The sequence below is a fragment of the Leuciscus leuciscus genome (assembly GCF_965113295.1).
Source record: "Leuciscus leuciscus genome assembly, chromosome: 15".
NCBI lineage: Eukaryota > Metazoa > Chordata > Actinopteri > Cypriniformes > Leuciscidae > Leuciscus > Leuciscus leuciscus.
The window spans coordinates 8,336,470-8,352,358 of NC_138739.1; the positions used below are offsets into that span (position 1 = coordinate 8,336,470).

Genomic DNA, 15,889 nt, shown 5'->3' on the forward strand with positions numbered 1-15,889 from the left:
TAAAGAAGTGTCAAATCAAGGACAAAAAGACTCAGTTTTCATCCATAAGCCATCAGACTCCTGAAGCATACATTATGCAGTAAATACTTCCCTCCCCATAACCCCATTGAATGTTACCCTGATTCTTGCACAATGCATATTTGCACTTTTTTTATTATTGTATTTTGTTTATTTTGTGTAAGGGAGACTTACAAAAAAGTAAGAGTTTCATTGTGTGGGCAAAACCGTGGAGTTATTACTGTGCATATGACAATAGATATATCTTGAATCTTGAATCTTGGTGGGTCACTTCATGACTAAACCAGGACCCCTGTTGTCGTCCTGATAATTAAATATATCCGGATAATATGCTTTGAACTGTATGTCCATATGTGGAGATTTTTTAAGTTTATCTATGTCTTAACCAATCAGAATCATTCAACCTGAAGTAATGACGTAGTTTAGTGGCCTGTGTTAGAGTATAATTGCTGTTGTATTGAGTGTGTACGCAGGACGGCCTACAAACTCTTTGCTGAGTGTTGAAGCTGACTTCTGCTGATGAAACTGTAAACTATCTTCAGCAAAAAAAATTATTCAGTTTATTGCATCTCTGACTCCTGGTCTTCATTCATCATATCTGGTCCTCTGGTCTTAACTGTAAATTCCCCTACAGTTAATGGTGGAGAGTGTGCGGGCAATCATTCTCCGATGACATCCCTGACCAGGGACATGCACAGACATTTTGAGGGGCAGGGGCTCAAGTGAAATAAAGGGCACTTCTCATAATTACGTATTTTTTTTCTTTTTTTAAACAAAAAAGTATATATATTAACGCAACTCTGACTTCCTTTTTAAAAAAATAATATAAAAAGTTAATTAATTTTATCTTCCTCAAACTCACGCAATTGTTTCATTAGGTTGAAACGAATGCGTAACACTTTAAAATCAACACAAATATTCACTCTAAACTGAAGAGGGTTGTTGCGGCTATTTTGTTAACTTTACTGAAAAAATCACTGCAAAAATGATTGACAAAATACAAAAATAAATTGTATTACTAACTTATTTTATTACATGGCTTGGTTGAATTCCAATGTAGAATGCGGTCTGTTATTTCTTGATAACAGACCGCTGTGCGGAGTATAACAGACCGTTGCCATGAGAAACAGAGCGTTGCTATGGACTCACAGGATTCTAACCGTAGAGACGGAACGGACTATTTTCTTTAGCGGAAGCAATACAATCGGGGGAAGGGGAGGGGGGAGGCGGGGGGGAGCGCTTCAGAACTCCTGACCTGATATTTAGATATACTATTCTTCAATAAATATATTTGCTTGACAGGGAAGCTGTGTGCAAACAGGAATATATATTATTTAAAAAAAATTTAATAAAAAAAAATTTAATAAAAAAAAGCACCCCAGAAAAAAGGGCACTTTCTCTCCAGGAATAAAAAGGGCAGGTGCTCAAGCCCCCTTTGATGTCTATGTGTGCACGTGCCTGTCCCTGACTAATCAACAAACAAGGAAGGAAGATTTGATGCTGAAGCTGGATCATCAAACTGGATCTCTGACCATCACAAACACCAGGGGTCTCATTTATAAAACTATGCGTAGGAACCTTACTAAAAGTGTACGTGCGCCCGAAAGCCAAAAATGGCGTACGCAAAAAAATATTCAGACTTATAAAACCGTTCGTACGCCAGAACCTACGCAGAATTCACTTTATAAATCCCAGTCAACGGAAGATTGTGCGCACATGCGTCTCCACCCCGAAATAGCCATATATGGAGCTTGCAACGCCTAGTTTTACTATGCAGATCCTCATCTGCATATCATTTGCATATTATTATTAATCCACGTGATAACGTTTAAAGGTACAAGACACATTACATTAATAAAAATCAAGTAGTTGCCTATCCTTGCCTTGTTTTTGAATACATAAATCAAATAGTGTAAAATACATTTCAGAGAAAGTTTTTTTTCAATATTTTCCACTGGCCGAATTGTATTTTTAATTGATTTATATTTTTAATGGAAACAGATAGGCCTTGGGCATTATTTGCACGAAACTATTTTCTCAGACAATCTGGTATTATCATGACTAGTGCAAAATGCCCGTGCAAAATCAGTTTTTGTGTGTGTTTTTAGTAATTGTTGGTTTGGTGCCCGTGAAAGAGACTGTGAACGCATTGAATTCAGGGAGCAGGCTAGGTTACTACAAATGATGGCTGTGAATAAACTATAATTTTCAGAAGTAAACAGTGTAGCTGACTGAGTGTTTATGAATACCACAACCTTCTAAGTGCTAGTGCAAAATGCCCGTGCAAAATCAGTTTTTGAGTGTGTTTTTAGTAATTGTTGGTTTGGTGTGTTTGAGTGCTCATTGTTACAATTACACAGCAAAAGTTCAGTGACATTTTTATTTGTGCATGGTAGAAAGCACACAGTGAACTCCGAGAAAACGCTATGCTTGAGGAAACAGTTTGTGAATAGGCTACTACAAATGATGCCCGTGAAAGAGACTGTGAACACATTGAATAGGATATGTTTAGTTGGTGAATAGCATAGGCTATCGTTACACAGTAGCGATAACTTTAAGCGCACCAGAATGAAATATAATATTCAGAAGTAAACAGCATAGCTGACTTACAGATTCTGTTAACATCCACAAATGAATAAGCGCGTCGATTCAGGGAGCAGTGCAAAGTGCCCGTGCAAAATCAGTTTTTGTGAGCTGATCACCGTCAAAAAAGTTCAGGAGATATTTCTTAGTGATGGCTGATTTCAACAGTTTCAATATGATAGCATTTTGAAAAAAAAGTGTCATGAATTTATTGAATTTTTGGGGGAAAATAATCCGTTTTTATAATAGATCTTTGAAAATCCAAATCTGGATATGAATTTTTTATGATATTATAACAGAGAGAATAGAGGGCACCTTCCATCAGAAAAAACTGACAGTTTTATTGCTTTATGGCCCTCAAAGCCCCGCCCCCTTTGACCGTGGGAATTTCCCACGCTAGCTCCTCCCACTTATGGGCTGTACAGTACACCGTGGGAATTTCCCACGCTAGCTCCTCCCACTAATGGGCTGTACAGTACACCGTGGGAATTTCCCACGCTAGCTCCTCCCACTTATGGGCTGTACAGTACACCGTGGGAAAATCGGATTTGTGTCACGCCTCCTTAGGGGTTGAACATCTGAAGCGTGGGAAAATTTCGCACGCTCAGTAGTTCTAAACAGTGTAAATTAAAACTTTTAAAGAAATGTACAATAAAGACATAGCCAGAGTGTGAGATCAGTGTTTTTATTAAAGAAGACAGATGTACATTCATCACTTTTAAAACATCAATGAAATAAGTTAAAATTGCATTTTTCTCTAAAAGAGATATTAAAAAATGAGTTAGTGTTATTTAAAGATGTTAAAACATTAAAACAAGTCAAGAGTTTTTTAATTTACAGAAAAGATTGATTTGTAAAACTTTTACATAAAACACAAACTAGTTTAAAAAGTGTTACGTTTTTACATACCCAGTTGTTAAAGACTCGGAGTTTAAAGATATATAAGTGCTTCGTTGTAGTGGAGCAAAGTGGAGAGCGTCCATTCAGTCCACAGGTCAGGCAAAAATGAAGCAGTCTGAGGCCTACAGAGAGCCACACACAAACCCCGCCCCTAGCCCCGCCCCAACAGATGTCACCGTGGGAAATTCCCACACCCCCCTTCAAGCTCGCAAATAGAAAACACATCCGGTCAGCTCAGTAGCCAGACTTAAATGACCAAAGAAAACCGATGCAACGGCCCGGAGAGACCACACCCCCTAACACGCCCCTCTCAAAGCTCATAGGTTGTGTAAAATTAAGACACACCTCTCAGATGTCATTGGATGATACAAATGACATCACTCATAGGAATCCCCCTACCACAGCATCACAGTTAAGAGTTTAAAAAGCAGCGGAAACTTCAAGTGAAATACTACTTGTGGTTTTTACAAATCAGATAAAGTAAAATGGCTATGGCGTCAGACCCCAAAACTCCCGAGAGAAGGATTACTGAGGCTATGGAGGATTTGACTTTAGCTCCACGAAAAAAACGAGAAACGCATGGGCCATGCTTAACGCGATTTCTTCACGAGCCGGCGGAGCAAGTGAAATACTTTTCTGGAGGACGTGCGTGCGAAGTCAGATTGGTTAATGGATAACGACGAGCGATTCACAACGAATAGCCTACAACAGAGGATCCCAATTTGTTTTTTTACGGAAAGGGATTGGATTTTATTTTATACAGGAGTATGGAGAGATTTGAAAGATGATGGGAGTGAACCGGTTTTCATAGCAGAGTGGGCTGGATTAACCACGGTTGCAAGATACCGACTTCTCGCGGATTATATATATAAAAAAACACCCAGAGGATTACGTTTACATACTTTTTTGGAATGGATCTACCCAAATGTTCGTAGCCTATTTCTGAGGATGAGCATTTAAAATAGCCTACTACGATTTAAAATTCATGTTTCAATGGAAGGTTTACATGTGTTGGAACAGATTTTTTCTAAAATCACGTAGCTTTTTTTTAAATGGAGCGACGCATTTGGATCTGTTGATGGATACGCACCAATAGGATTACCGGCTGCAACGAATGGATACCCACAGAAAAGCATCGATTGGCTGAATACATTTAGTGATTATTTAATCCTTTCTATGTAAAGTATTTTGAATTGCCAGTGTATAAAATGTGCTATATTAATAAACATGCTATGCCTTGCTTCGCCTATGTCACAGGAGAAATTATATTTAATTCACAACTCTATGCTCTCATACAGACTAGAACTGTCTCACACTCACACAAACACCGACCCCCACCCCTCCCCACTCCTCCCCTCCCCACTCCTCCCCACTTTTGGACTGAGCCCTCCAACATGGGAAAATTCCCACGGTCCACACTTAAAGGTGTACTTTTCACAATCACATACAAAAAAAAGACATTAATACAATGTTTATCATTAAAATACAAAGGGTGGTAAACACACATTTTTTAAATAGGCTAATCTATAAATTTAAAATACACATGTCGTTAGCGTTCATACATTTTTAATTAAAGAAAAGTTTTGCTTTCCATATATATGTAAAACTTTTTAAAAACACTGCATAAAGTTAAAATGCAATGGTTTAGTATTCGTACATTTTACAACGTTATCTGAAAATAGTTAGAATGTGGTCGTTCACATACAGATAAAAATAAAATAAAAAAAAAAACCTTCAAAACAACGTCAACTAAAATACAATATGCTACTAAAGTTTAGTTTTAAGTTCCGTATGATACTACATCACTCATCGCCGGTAGAAACATGAATGAGTATAGATCATGTGTGAAGCAGAGTCTCCGCCCACCTAACGCTAGATTTATTTATAATTACACTAGTAAATAACATTTATAAAAAATAATAGTTGTTTTAAAAAATAAAAACTCATGTTTCAGTTAATTTTGGACTTTTGGTGAAGTTAACAAATATTCACTAACTTAGGCCTACTGATTTATTCACTCTTCGATAGGATAATCCACATCTCCCAATGGAGAAATCTGATCATTGTTTGAGAATGCGTTTTGGAGTAAAAAATAATAAATCTGTTCAAAACTATGTGATTTAAACTGTAAAACCGTGAAACGTAAGCGGCAGGCAAACCGTTTTCTTTTCACAGACATGTAACACTTTCACATATAACTTTTTTAAATAATACAGACCTTTAAAATACAAAGGTGTAGTATTTAAAACGTTAGGCCTATCAGAAAAATGTAAAACAAGTTAGAATGTTTTCCTTCACCTACAGATTTTAAAACCTGTAAAAAAACAAAAACAAAAAAAAGTCAACGTTAAATCATTTAAAACAAGTTATAGAATGTCTTTCACGAACGACTTTTAAAGATACCAGAAAAATGGTAAATTATGTTTTTTAAACAATGTTTCAAACGTGAGCAACATATCAAACATATCAAACTACAACAGTTAAAAAATACATCAAACAAATAGATTATAAGCAAAACTTTTTAACATAAACTTTTGTTTAGTTTTTAGCTAACAATATCTCTTACGCTGTCCCGCAAAGCACATTAATGAGAAATAGAGTCTCCGCCCACCTAAAACTACGCAACGTATGAGAATACACATGCCCAGCGCTAGCCTATAGCTACAGATTTAAATCTTGGTAAAAAAGACTTATCAAAACAACGTTTTAAATTTTTAAATTTTTTATTTAGGCTGATTTAGTTATTAATTCACTATTAGATATTTCTAGCCTAATATTTTCAAGCATCTGTCCACACACACACACACACACACACACACACACACACACACACACACACACACACATACATACGGATGAACGTCTTAACTTTTACGACATCATAGAGAGAGAGAGCATCACTTTGTACCATGCTGTGTTATGCCTAGATAACGAGAAATTATCTCTTCTGAACTCTGAATGGCATTGTGAGCTTTGGGTGATACTGTAAACTTTTGGTTTTGCAACTTCCGGTTCACGGGGACTTTAAAAAACATTAATACAACTCTTTGCTTTACAAAAACTGTTTATTACACTAAAACAAGACACAAAATAGGATATTTCATTTACCCCTACAGTAGTCATATAGTTATTTCTTTATTTTTATTCTGTATTTTTACAGACCTAAAACCATGAGGCTTCAAAGTATGGATTGGAAGTAAATTACCAAAGACACAAACGATTTTGAACATTTATACATTTGTGTGTTGCAAAAGCAGAAGTCTATCTTCTTTAAATAAAGAATCACCTTTATTTATGCTTTAATTTCTTTAAAACAATCTGGTGACCTGCATTATTTCTGTGATTACATGATTAGTAATATTGCGAGAGGTTTCCTCACACGTATTAAAACTCTTTAGATGTCTTTGTGACAAACACAACATCTTCACTTAGAAGACTTTTTTTAAATGTATGGCCGATCCTTTTTCTTCTGACAAACTTACATTTCATATTAATTACCTGAGGCGTTTAACAACCACATATAGGGAATGCATGTTAATTAAATGTTGGAGAAAGCTAATATTGGTGTAATCTCTGAGAGGTCTCACCCCCAGATGCAAAACTATGCGTTGGGATAATCCAGACATAGCTTTACTAAAAGAAAATATTATGGAAGTCATTTTCAAACTGTGCGTAGGCTATGCTTCAACATGTAATTATACCATATTTTATATATTAATATCATGGTTCCATGTTGTTTGTTTGTTTGTTTGTCTGTTTGTTATTAACTAATACCTTTATCTTTTAACTAACACTTCAACATCCAGAACAAAATTAAAGAGATGTATGAGCTAAGGATGTTCTCTGACCCCAAATAAACGGATAATGGAATGTTCACAATCTACAATATACAGTTAGATATTCTCCTACTTAGTATGTGTGTAAATAGTTGTGCTTAATTCTTTGGGTGTATTTTTACACACCCTATGGACTAACTTTAAAACATAATCTTTATACAGGAATCACACATGTCCTTATAATCCATGTAAGATTCAAAAGACCAAATCACTAAGAAAAGAGCCGTTTATAATAAATACACAAAAGTTTTCCAAATGATGGTTTTATTACTCCGCTAGATTTAGTCATCTTGTTCAGATAGCACAACGCTGTTTCACATGTTGTATGTTGGACTGTATGTGTTTTAGGTGAAGACGTTTCTTTGAGAGCTGAAATAAATGACAATTAAGAATTTAAGTGATAGTCTTTCTGTCTGACTAAATTGATACTTCATTTAGTGCAACTTTCCCTCTATCTACGAATTACACAAAGTGCATGCTGTTTTACACTTAAACTATTACAACATAATCACATCTAACTATTGCACTGAGAGAGGCATATTCATCCAAGCTCGAGGCTGTTAAAGTTCCACACTTTGGTAAAACCTAAATTCTAGAGGTCAATTGGGTTAAAAGTAAATGCATCATCATGAGCCATTTAAAACAAATACAGAAAAGCCACTATAGTGACCAGTTTTAGCGTGTGAATTGACATTTTACATATTACGCTGTTTACATCTTGTTTTTGTACAGTTTTTGTTCATATAGGAATGTATGAAAAACATGAACAAATATTGCATAAAGAGAATTAAATGACGGTCCTAGTATGAGAGTGTTTAAGACTAAACAAATCATATTTATTTTAGAACATCTTTCTGCTATGTCTACGAAACATTGACGTGAAAGATGAGTATTACACTTCAAACTCGTCTAACTATTACACTTATTTTGTTATTATTACACGGTTATTTTGTGTGTGTCACTAAACAACATGGTTAAGCTAATGAATTACAGTTGATGCGTGGTATTTTTACGTGAAAGGAGGAAAAGGAATATTTAACATGTAAAAATAAAAATATTTTAACCTATCGTCAATTTCAATTGTTAGATAAATCATCTAACAATCAACAGTTATATGTGAAACAATTAGAGTTGGTTAGAATTAGTCGCATTAGAGCAGGATTCTTGAACATTGTTATTGTACCGCATGTTTAACAGCACTATTGTTCTCGGCCTCATCAAAGTTCACACAGTTTTCACCGGAGCATACCGATTCTGAAACATTTCTTCTGAAACACCCTGTTTTGAAATTGTTTAACAATTTTTAACATCACTAGCGTAACACTTATCGTATTGTCGGGTGTGATTGTAATATTTTGTATGGCGTTTTCTTTACACTTTCCCCCGGATATCCCACGGTTTCCTACAGTTAGCTGTAATGTTAGTGAACTCTAGGTCTTCTCTTTGTTCATATAGGACAGTATTCACATGAATTGACTTGATTTGATAAAATTATGGTTTAAACCATCATCTTCACGTGAGACATTTACATTATATTATTATACCGTCCTAGTTTTTAAATAGCGCTAAAATGTATATTTTACATTTGAACCTTTCTGCGGATATAGAATGCCACACAAGGTTCTCTGACATATCGTGTAAAACACCTAGCCTGGGTTTCCCCATACTGCCTTGCTCGCAGCGCGATTTTATTCACGCTGCTAGGCAGTCTGGACACCATGGCCCAGATTTTCCCCTGATTAAAGGGAACCAATCACAGAACGCGAGGGAGCAGCAAGACGATGACGACACCGAAGCAGTTTGTTTATCTATGGATCCAACATGGCATCAGACTCGACGTTACCTTCTACCCTCATGTTTATCTTGCAAAAACGGTAATATTCACTAAACGCTATCGTGTACAAATAAATCTTTGACCCATCGTCTTTTTCCTCGTCGAATTACTGTCACTCTACATACGTCATCTGGTATAATTGAAGCGATTGGCTATGAGCTAGTACAGGCGCATTTGATAGACATTCATAGCGCCCAATAAACGGCTCTGGGCATTCGTAAACCACGCCTCAAATACGAGAAAATGAACACGTAGTTCCCAGACCAAGTCTCAAATGAGACTTGGTCTGACGTTAGCCATGCTATAAAACACCTATGTAGATCTGGCTATGTTTTAAAAAATACCGCGAAACAAAGACAAGGACACATCTTTCTATAAGCAACCCTCAAACTCTGTGCATACAACAAAATACATGTGTACAATGATTTATCAGAAAATTACTTTTGTTTGAAGAAAAACTTAAAATCAGCTGGTGCTTGATAACTATTGAAGCTATTAAACACCCCTGAATTTGGTAGGCCTAATGCGATATTGATATCACGTTTTAATTTTAACTCAATACATTTGAATGCGCTAAAGGTCTATGAACTTTAACATCTTAATAGTTGGTAAAATGAAATACATCCCAAATATGTTTAAAAATATATGTATATTTATATATATAAATATTTTGGTGTAATTATAGACATCTCTCCGGTGGCATATGCATAACTTCTCCATGACGCTACTTCTGATTAAATGTGGCATTATATGTAATCCTATACAGCGGTTTACGGCGTCATGATGACAACCCCTCCAGCGGGGCGGAGTGAGCTGTTGTCCTGATAAATATTTCAGGACTTCGCACACAACCCGGACAAAATCTCCTGTCGTCCTCATACCCTGCCTTTTCCCCGCTTCGCAACGTAGCCATCCTACAGCCCCTGCGACACCCGTAACATCGACCACCACGGCATCCGTTTCAGGCCAAACGGAGGAGCAGATGGGTTACTTAAACCTGGCCCCCTCCAGTCCCTTTTCGTCCCGTGGAGTTGAGGATATGTCTCACCAGCGACCTCCGGCTTGTCACAGTCCTGACATGCGTCGGGAACAGGAACGCCTTGACACCTTTCAGAATTGGACTCTTGCACCAATAAGTCCAGCCGAGCTTGCCAAAAGTGGTTTCTACTACCTTGGCCAGGGCGACAGAGTGGCTTGCTTCAGTTGTGGAGGCCAGCTTAGCAACTGGGAACCGGGAGATCGGGCAGTATCAGAGCACCAGAGGCATTACCCCAACTGCCGCTTTGTTCGAGGTGACCGTGCAGATAATGTACCTTTATCTGGCGGCGACCTTTCCAATGTATCTAACTCGGCAATGCAACAGTGTGAAGAAAGGTTGCTCACATTTGTCTACTGGCCCTCAAGAATAACTGTTCGACCAGACCAATTGGCTAAGGCTGGTTTTTACTATGTTGGTCGTCGTGATGACGTGAAGTGCTTTTGTTGTGATGGTGGACTCAGATGTTGGGAGTCTGGTGATGATCCATGGGTAGAGCATGCCAAGTGGTTTCCAAGATGTGAATACCTGTTGCAAGAAAAGGGCCAAGAGTTTGTTCATCAGATTCAAGCAAGATTTCCAAGACTATTTGAACAGCTATTGACTAATGGAGACAGTAACTCGAGAGAATTTGTTGATCCAGCTGTTGTACACCTGGATCCTGGAGAAGACCGTTCAGAAGATGCAGTGATGATGAACAATCCTGTGGTGAAGTCTGCTTTAGAGATGGGATTTGAGCGTGGCCTGGTGAAGCAAACCATGCAGAGCAAAATTCTCGCAAGTGGAGAAAATTACAAAACCGTTCAAGAGTTGGTGTCTGATTTACTAAGTGCAGAAGATGAGAAGAGAGAGGAGGAGCGAGAGCTTCTTGCTGAGGAAATGGGATCAGATGGTTTTACTTTTCTTAAGAAACATCATCATGTCATCTCACAGCAGCTAAAAAGCGTGCAGAGCTTAATGGACCATCTTCTAGAGGAGAACATCATCTCACAGAAAGAGTATGACATTATTCGTAACTGCACTATAGTCAAGCAGCAGACAGGGCAGCTCATTGAGTTAGTCCTGTCGAAAGGAAATGCACCAGCAGAGGTCTTCCGCAACTGGATCAAGAAGAATGATGTCTGTCTGCTGAGAGAACTGATGGCTCAGACAAATGAAGCTGCATCACCGAGTCAAGATCTTTCAGACTTGCCTATGGAGGAACAGTTAAGAAGACTTCAAGAGGAGCGCACATGCAAAGTTTGCATGGATAAGGAAGTGAACATTGTCTTCATCCCCTGTGGTCACCTAGTTGTGTGCAAAGAATGTGCGCCTTCTCTGCGCAAGTGTCCCATATGTAGAGGCTTGGTCAAAGGCGCTGTACGTACTTTCCTATCATAAAGTGAAGATATTCATCATCCAAGTAACAACAGTTTTTGGATGTGCAAATTTACACCAACTCTAATTGTTTCACATATAACTGTTGATTGTTAGATGATTTATCTAACAATTGAAATTGACGATAGGTTAAAATATTTTTATTTTTACATGTTAAATATTCCTTTTCCTCCTTTCACGTAAAAATACCACGCATCAACTGTAATTCATTAGCTTAACCATGTTGTTTAGTGACACACACAAAATAACCGTGTAATAATAACAAAATAAGTGTAATAGTTAGACGAGTTTGAAGTGTAATACTCATCTTTCACGTCAATGTTTCGTAGACATAGCAGAAAGATGTTCTAAAATAAATATGATTTGTTTAGTCTTAAACACTCTCATACTAGGACCGTCATTTAATTCTCTTTATGCAATATTTGTTCATGTTTTTCATACATTCCTATATGAACAAAAACTGTACAAAAACAAGATGTAAACAGCGTAATATGTAAAATGTCAATTCACACGCTAAAACTGGTCACTATAGTGGCTTTTCTGTATTTGTTTTAAATGGCTCATGATGATGCATTTACTTTTAACCCAATTGACCTCTAGAATTTAGGTTTTACCAAAGTGTGGAACTTTAACAGCCTCGAGCTTGGATGAATATGCCTCTCTCAGTGCAATAGTTAGATGTGATTATGTTGTAATAGTTTAAGTGTAAAACAGCATGCACTTTGTGTAATTCGTAGATAGAGGGAAAGTTGCACTAAATGAAGTATCAATTTAGTCAGACAGAAAGACTATCACTTAAATTCTTAATTGTCATTTATTTCAGCTCTCAAAGAAACGTCTTCACCTAAAACACATACAGTCCAACATACAACATGTGAAACAGCGTTGTGCTATCTGAACAAGATGACTAAATCTAGCGGAGTAATAAAACCATCATTTGGAAAACTTTTGTGTATTTATTATAAACGGCTCTTTTCTTAGTGATTTGGTCTTTTGAATCTTACATGGATTATAAGGACATGTGTGATTCCTGTATAAAGATTATGTTTTAAAGTTAGTCCATAGGGTGTGTAAAAATACACCCAAAGAATTAAGCACAACTATTTACACACATACTAAGTAGGAGAATATCTAACTGTATATTGTAGATTGTGAACATTCCATTATCCGTTTATTTGGGGTCAGAGAACATCCTTAGCTCATACATCTCTTTAATTTTGTTCTGGATGTTGAAGTGTTAGTTAAAAGATAAAGGTATTAGTTAATAACAAACAGACAAACAAACAAACAAACAACATGGAACCATGATATTAATATATAAAATATGGTATAATTACATGTTGAAGCATAGCCTACGCACAGTTTGAAAATGACTTCCATAATATTTTCTTTTAGTAAAGCTATGTCTGGATTATCCCAACGCATAGTTTTGCATCTGGGGGTGAGACCTCTCAGAGATTACACCAATATTAGCTTTCTCCAACATTTAATTAACATGCATTCCCTATATGTGGTTGTTAAACGCCTCAGGTAATTAATATGAAATGTAAGTTTGTCAGAAGAAAAAGGATCGGCCATACATTTAAAAAAAGTCTTCTAAGTGAAGATGTTGTGTTTGTCACAAAGACATCTAAAGAGTTTTAATACGTGTGAGGAAACCTCTCGCAATATTACTAATCATGTAATCACAGAAATAATGCAGGTCACCAGATTGTTTTAAAGAAATTAAAGCATAAATAAAGGTGATTCTTTATTTAAAGAAGATAGACTTCTGCTTTTGCAACACACAAATGTATAAATGTTCAAAATCGTCTTTGGTAATTTACTTCCAATCCATACTTTGAAGCCTCATGGTTTTAGGTCTGTAAAAATACAGAATAAAAATAAAGAAATAACTATATGACTACTGTAGGGGTAAATGAAATATCCTATTTTGTGTCTTGTTTTAGTGTAATAAACAGTTTTTGTAAAGCAAAGAGTTGTATTAATGTTTTTTAAAGTCCCCGTGAACCGGAAGTTGCAAAACCAAAAGTTTACAGTATCACCCAAAGCTCACAATGCCATTCAGAGTTCAGAAGAGATAATTTCTCGTTATCTAGGCATAACACAGCATGGTACAAAGTGATGCTCTCTCTCTCTATGATGTCGTAAAAGTTAAGACGTTCATCCGTATGTATGTGTGTGTGTGTGTGTGTGTGTGTGTGTGTGTGTGTGTGTGTGTGTGTGTGGACAGATGCTTGAAAATATTAGGCTAGAAATATCTAATAGTGAATTAATAACTAAATCAGCCTAAATAAAAAATTTAAAAATTTAAAACGTTGTTTTGATAAGTCTTTTTTACCAAGATTTAAATCTGTAGCTATAGGCTAGCGCTGGGCATGTGTATTCTCATACGTTGCGTAGTTTTAGGTGGGCGGAGACTCTATTTCTCATTAATGTGCTTTGCGGGACAGCGTAAGAGATATTGTTAGCTAAAAACTAAACAAAAGTTTATGTTAAAAAGTTTTGCTTATAATCTATTTGTTTGATGTATTTTTTAACTGTTGTAGTTTGATATGTTTGATATGTTGCTCACGTTTGAAACATTGTTTAAAAAACATAATTTACCATTTTTCTGGTATCTTTAAAAGTCGTTCGTGAAAGACATTCTATAACTTGTTTTAAATGATTTAACGTTGACTTTTTTTTGTTTTTGTTTTTTTACAGGTTTTAAAATCTGTAGGTGAAGGAAAACATTCTAACTTGTTTTACATTTTTCTGATAGGCCTAACGTTTTAAATACTACACCTTTGTATTTTAAAGGTCTGTATTATTTAAAAAAGTTATATGTGAAAGTGTTACATGTCTGTGAAAAGAAAACGGTTTGCCTGCCGCTTACGTTTCACGGTTTTACAGTTTAAATCACATAGTTTTGAACAGATTTATTATTTTTTACTCCAAAACGCATTCTCAAACAATGATCAGATTTCTCCATTGGGAGATGTGGATTATCCTATCGAAGAGTGAATAAATCAGTAGGCCTAAGTTAGTGAATATTTGTTAACTTCACCAAAAGTCCAAAATTAACTGAAACATGAGTTTTTATTTTTTAAAACAACTATTATTTTTTATAAATGTTATTTACTAGTGTAATTATAAATAAATCTAGCGTTAGGTGGGCGGAGACTCTGCTTCACACATGATCTATACTCATTCATGTTTCTACCGGCGATGAGTGATGTAGTATCATACGGAACTTAAAACTAAACTTTAGTAGCATATTGTATTTTAGTTGACGTTGTTTTGAAGGTTTTTTTTTTTATTTTATTTTTATCTGTATGTGAACGACCACATTCTAACTATTTTCAGATAACGTTGTAAAATGTACGAATACTAAACCATTGCATTTTAACTTTATGCAGTGTTTTTAAAAAGTTTTACATATATATGGAAAGCAAAACTTTTCTTTAATTAAAAATGTATGAACGCTAACGACATGTGTATTTTAAATTTATAGATTAGCCTATTTAAAAAATGTGTGTTTACCACCCTTTGTATTTTAATGATAAACATTGTATTAATGTCTTTTTTTTGTATGTGATTGTGAAAAGTACACCTTTAAGTGTGGACCGTGGGAATTTTCCCATGTTGGAGGGCTCAGTCCAAAAGTGGGGAGGAGTGGGGAGGGGAGGAGTGGGGAGGGGTGGGGGTCGGTGTTTGTGTGAGTGTGAGACAGTTCTAGTCTGTATGAGAGCATAGAGTTGTGAATTAAATATAATTTCTCCTGTGACATAGGCGAAGCAAGGCATAGCATGTTTATTAATATAGCACATTTTATACACTGGCAATTCAAAATACTTTACATAGAAAGGATTAAATAATCACTAAATGTATTCAGCCAATCGATGCTTTTCTGTGGGTATCCATTCGTTGCAGCCGGTAATCCTATTGGTGCGTATCCATCAACAGATCCAAATGCGTCGCTCCATTTAAAAAAAAGCTACGTGATTTTAGAAAAAATCTGTTCCAACACATGTAAACCTTCCATTGAAACATGAATTTTAAATCGTAGTAGGCTATTTTAAATGCTCATCCTCAGAAATAGGCTACGAACATTTGGGTAGATCCATTCCAAAAAAGTATGTAAACGTAATCCTCTGGGTGTTTTTTTATATATATAATCCGCGAGAAGTCGGTATCTTGCAACCGTGGTTAATCCAGCCCACTCTGCTATGAAAACCGGTTCACTCCCATCATCTTTCAAATCTCTCCATACTCCTGTATAAAATAAAATCCAATCCCTTTCCGTAAAAAAACAAATTGGGA

At 36.1% G+C, this 15,889-nt stretch overlaps 1 protein-coding gene across 1 annotated transcript; it reads left to right on the plus strand.

Moving 5' to 3' along the window:
* Positions 1–10,193: 10,193 nt before the first annotated feature.
* Positions 10,194–12,247, plus strand: LOC309475734 (baculoviral IAP repeat-containing protein 2-like). The gene has a single exon (XM_082138610.1). The coding sequence runs from the start codon at positions 10,211–10,213 to the stop codon at positions 11,585–11,587; it is 1,377 nt and encodes a 458-aa protein (XP_081994736.1). The 5' UTR covers positions 10,194–10,210; the 3' UTR covers positions 11,588–12,247.
* The last annotated feature ends 3,642 nt before the right edge of the window (positions 12,248–15,889 follow it).

What these genes read in the sequence shown, in the direction of transcription:
- LOC309475734 (XM_082138610.1), top strand. Translation starts at nt 10,211, where the DNA reads ATGTCTCACCAGCGACCTCCGGCTTGTCACAGTCCTGACATGCGTCGG.